At 47.4% G+C, this 4,165-nt stretch overlaps 1 protein-coding gene across 1 annotated transcript; it reads right to left on the bottom strand.

Moving 5' to 3' along the window:
• Positions 1-208: 208 nt before the first annotated feature.
• On the bottom strand, positions 209-1,918 carry LOC138368822 (uncharacterized protein slr1819-like). The gene has a single exon (XM_069331524.1). It carries the CDS (start codon positions 1,916-1,918, stop codon positions 209-211), a length of 1,710 nt encoding a protein of 569 aa, XP_069187625.1.
• Positions 1,919-4,165: the final 2,247 nt, after the last annotated feature.

Below are 4,165 nucleotides of genomic sequence, written 5' to 3'. Positions count from 1 at the left end.
GATAAGAGCCTAGGGTATGTGGGCCTGTGGGCCGCTCCAAGCAACAGCCTGGTGGACCCAGTTATCACAAGTCGAGCCTGGCCCCAGGGCGGGCTCGGGGGAGTAGAAGAACTCCCGAAACCCTCTCCAGGTATGTTCCAGGTATATAGAAAACGTTCACTTGTATGGTTCCCAGCTCCTTAATGGTCTAGTGGTGTCCCGCAGGTTTTTAGGGTAATACTGTGTTCTTGAGACGTGTGTTCTTGACGTCTGTGTTCTTGAGACGTGTGTTCTTGACGTCTGTGTTCTTGAGACGTGTGTTCTTGACGTCTGTGTTCTTGAGACGTGTGTTCTTGAGACGTGTGTTCTTGATGTCTGTGTTCTTGAGACGTGTGTTCTTGACGTCTGTGTTCTTGAGACGTGTGTTCTTGACGTCTGTGTTCTTGAGACGTGTGTTCTTGACGTCTGTGTTCTTGAGACGTGTGTTCTTGACGTCTGTGTTCTTGAGACGTGTGTTCTTGACGTCTGTGTTCTTGAGACGTGTGTTCTTGACGTCTGTGTTCTTGAGACGTGTGTTCTTGACGTCTGTGTTCTTGAGACGTATGTTCTTGAGACGTGTGTTCTTGACGTCTGTGTTCTTGAGACGTATGTTCTTGAGACGTGTGTTCTTGACGTCTGTGTTCTTGAGACGTGTGTTCTTGACGTCTGTGTTCTTGAGACGTGTGTTCTTGACGTCTGTGTTCTTGAGACGTGTGTTCTTGACGTCTGTGTTCTTGAGACGTGTGTTCTTGAGACGTGTGTTCTTGATGTCTGTGTTCTTGAGACGTGTGTTCTTGACGTCTGTGTTCTTGAGACGTGTGTTCTTGACGTCTGTGTTCTTGAGACGTGTGTTCTTGACGTCTGTGTTCTTGAGACGTGTGTTCTTGACGTCTGTGTTCTTGAGACGTGTGTTCTTGACGTCTGTGTTCTTGAGACGTGTGTTCTTGACGTCTGTGTTCTTGAGACGTGTGTTCTTGACGTCTGTGTTCTTGAGACGTATGTTCTTGAGACGTGTGTTCTTGACGTCTGTGTTCTTGAGACGTATGTTCTTGAGACGTGTGTTCTTGACGTCTGTGTTATTGAGACGTGTGTTCTTGACGTCTGTGTTCTTGAGACGTGTGTTCTTGACGTCTGTGTTCTTGAGACGTGTGTTCTTGACGTCTGTGTTCTTGAGACGTGTGTTCTTGACGACTGTGTTCTTGAGACGTGTGTTCTTGACGTCTGTGTTCTTGAGACGTGTGTTCTTGACGTCTGTGTTCTTGAGACGTGTGTTCTTGACGTCTGTGTTCTTGAGACGTGTGTTCTTGACGTCTGTGTTCTTGACGTCTGTGTTCTTGAGACGTGTGTTCTTAACGTCTGTGTTCTTGAGACGTGTGTTCTTGACGTCTGTGTTCTTGAGACGTGTGTTCTTGACGTCTGTGTTCTTGAGACGTATGTTCTTGAGACGTGTGTTCTTGACGTCTGTGTTCTTGAGACGTGTGTTCTTGACGTCTGTGTTCTTGAGACGTGTGTTCTTGAGACGTGTGTTCTTAACGTCTGTGTTCTTGAGACGTGTGTTCTTGACGTCTGTGTCCTTGAGACGTGTGTTCTTGACGTCTGTGTTCTTGAGACGTGTGTTCTTGACGTCTGTGTTCTTGAGACGTGTGTTCTTGACGTCTGTGTTCTTGAGACGTGTGTTCTTGACGTCTGTGTCCTTGAGAAGTGTGTTCTTGACGTCTGTGTTCTTGAGACGTGTGTTCTTGACGACTGTGTTCTTGAGACGTGTGTTCTTGACGTCTGTGTTCTTGAGACGTGTAATAGTATTAGTGGTCGTAACCGCAATTTGCGCCACTTGCGGTATGTGTGGTGACTGTCTGTGGAGCAAGGGATCTGTTGTTGCGGCAGGGTGTGTGGGGAGCATGTAGGGAGCTTCCCTAAGCGGGGGTGAGGTCTCTAGTGAGCCTTGAAAGAGTTTCCCCAAATGGGGAGGAAAGTGTTGGGTTTTTACCGGTTGGGCCGGGCTCGGAGAGTAGAAAAACTCTCGAAATCCTCTCCAGGTATGCCCCAGGTATGCTTTCAACTCTGATTATCAATTGGACCAACCGGGCTGGGGTGGGTATGTGGGCCTGCGGGCCGCTCCAAGCAACAGCCTGGTGGACCAAGCTCCTACAAATCAAGTCTGGCCTCGGGCCGGGCTTGGGGAGTAGAAGAACTCTCAGAACCCCAACCAGGTACAATCCAGGTTAGTCGTGTGTACCTTTAGGTTCGTTTTGCTGTGTCGGGGCCTTTTTCGCTCTGTGAGCTGTAGCGGGTTTCAGCAAATTTATAAAGTGCGCCAAAAGAAAGGTTTGTGTGTGTGTGTGTGTGTGTACTCACCTAGTTGTGCTTGCGGGGGTGGAGCTCTGGCTCTTTGGTCCCGCCTCTCAACTGCCAGTCAACTGGTGTGCAGGTTCCTGAGCCTATTGGGCTCTATCATATCTACACTTGAAACTGTGTATGGAGTCAGCCTCCACCACATCACTGCTTAATGCATTCCATTTGTCAACCACTCTGACACTTAAAAAGTTCTTTCTAATATCTCTGTGGCTCATTTGGGCACTCAGTTTCCACCTGTGTCCCCTAGTGCGTGTGCCCCATGTGTTAAATTGCCTGCCTTTATCTACCCTATCAATTCCCTTGAGAATCTTGAATGTGGTGATCATGTCCCCCCTATCTCTTCTGTCTTCCAGCGAAGTGAGGTTTGTGTGTGTGTACTCACCTAGTTGTACTTTCCTAGTTGTGCTTGCGGGGGTTGAGCTGTGGCTCTTTGGTCCCGCCTCTCAACTGCCAATCAACTGGTGTACAGATTCCTGAGCCTACTGGGCTCTATCATATCTACATTTGAAACTGTGTATGGAGTCAGCCTCCACCACATCACTGCCTAATGCATTCCATCTGTTAACTACTATGACACTGATAAAGGTCTTTCTAACGTCCCTGTGGCTCATGTGGGTATTCAGTTTCCACCTGTGTCCCCTTGTTCGCGTACCACCCGTGTTAAACAGTTTATCTTTATCTACCCTGTCAATTCCTCTGAAAATTTTGTAGGTAGTGATCATGACTCCCCTTACTCTTCTGTCTTCTAGTGTCGTGACGTGCATTTCCTGCAGTCTTTCCACGTAACTCATGCCTCTTAGTTCTGGGACTAGCCTAGTGGCATACCTCTGTACTTTTTCTAGCTTCGTCTTGTGCTTGACAAGGTACGGGCTCCATGCTGGGGCCGCATACTCCAGGATTAGTCTTTCATATGTGGTGTACAAGATTCTGAATGATTCCTTACACAGGTTCCTGAACGCTGTTCTGATGTTAGCCAGCCTCGCATATGCCGCAGACGTTATTCTTTTCATGTGGGCTTCAGGAGACAGGTTTGGTGTGATATCAACTCCTAGATCTTTCTCTCTGTCCGTTTCATTAAGTACTTCATCTCCTATTCTGTATCCTGTGTCTGGCCTCCTGTTTCCACTGCCTAGTTTCATATCTTTGCATTTACTCGGGTTGAACTTCAACAGCCATTTGTTGGACCATTCACTCAGTCTATCCAGATCATCTTGTAGTCTCCTACTATCATCCTCTGTTTCAATCCTCATAATTTTTGCATCATCGGCAAACATTGAGAGAAACGAGTCTATACCCTCTGGGAGATCATTTACATATATCAGAAACAGTATAGGTCCAAGGACTGACCCCTGCGGGACTCCACTAGTAACGTCTCGCCAATCTGAGACCTCACTCCTCACACTGACTCGTTGTCTCCTGTTGCTTAGGTACTCCTTTGTCCAATGGAATACCTTCCCTTTCACTCCAGCCTGCATCTCCAGCTTTTTCACTAGCCTCTTGTGTGAAGAGGCTTTACAAGATACAAGATACAAGGTTTACAAGATACATGCATCAAAGGCTTTCTGGCAATCCAAAAATATGCAGTCTGCCCACCCTTCTCTTTCTTGCCTGATTTTGTGTGTGTGTATATATATATATATATGTGTGTGTGTGTGTGTGTGTGTGTGTGTGTGTGTGTGTGTGTGTGTGTGTGTGCGTGTGTGTGTGTGTGTGCGTGTGTGTGTGTGTGTGTGTGTGTGTGTGTGTGTGTGTGTGTGTGTGTGTGTGTGTGTGTGTGTGTGCGTGTGTGTGT

The sequence above is a fragment of the Procambarus clarkii genome, chromosome 26 (genome assembly GCF_040958095.1).
Source record: "Procambarus clarkii isolate CNS0578487 chromosome 26, FALCON_Pclarkii_2.0, whole genome shotgun sequence".
NCBI classification, from domain to species: domain Eukaryota; kingdom Metazoa; phylum Arthropoda; class Malacostraca; order Decapoda; family Cambaridae; genus Procambarus; species Procambarus clarkii.
Note: the sequence above shows the minus strand (reverse complement) of the source record. Positions and strands in the feature narration are given on the sequence as shown.

Coding starts and splice junctions, on each gene's coding strand:
- LOC138368822 (XM_069331524.1), bottom strand. CDS start 1,918: ATGCTCCCCACACACCCTGCCGCAACAACAGATCCCTTGCTCCACAGA.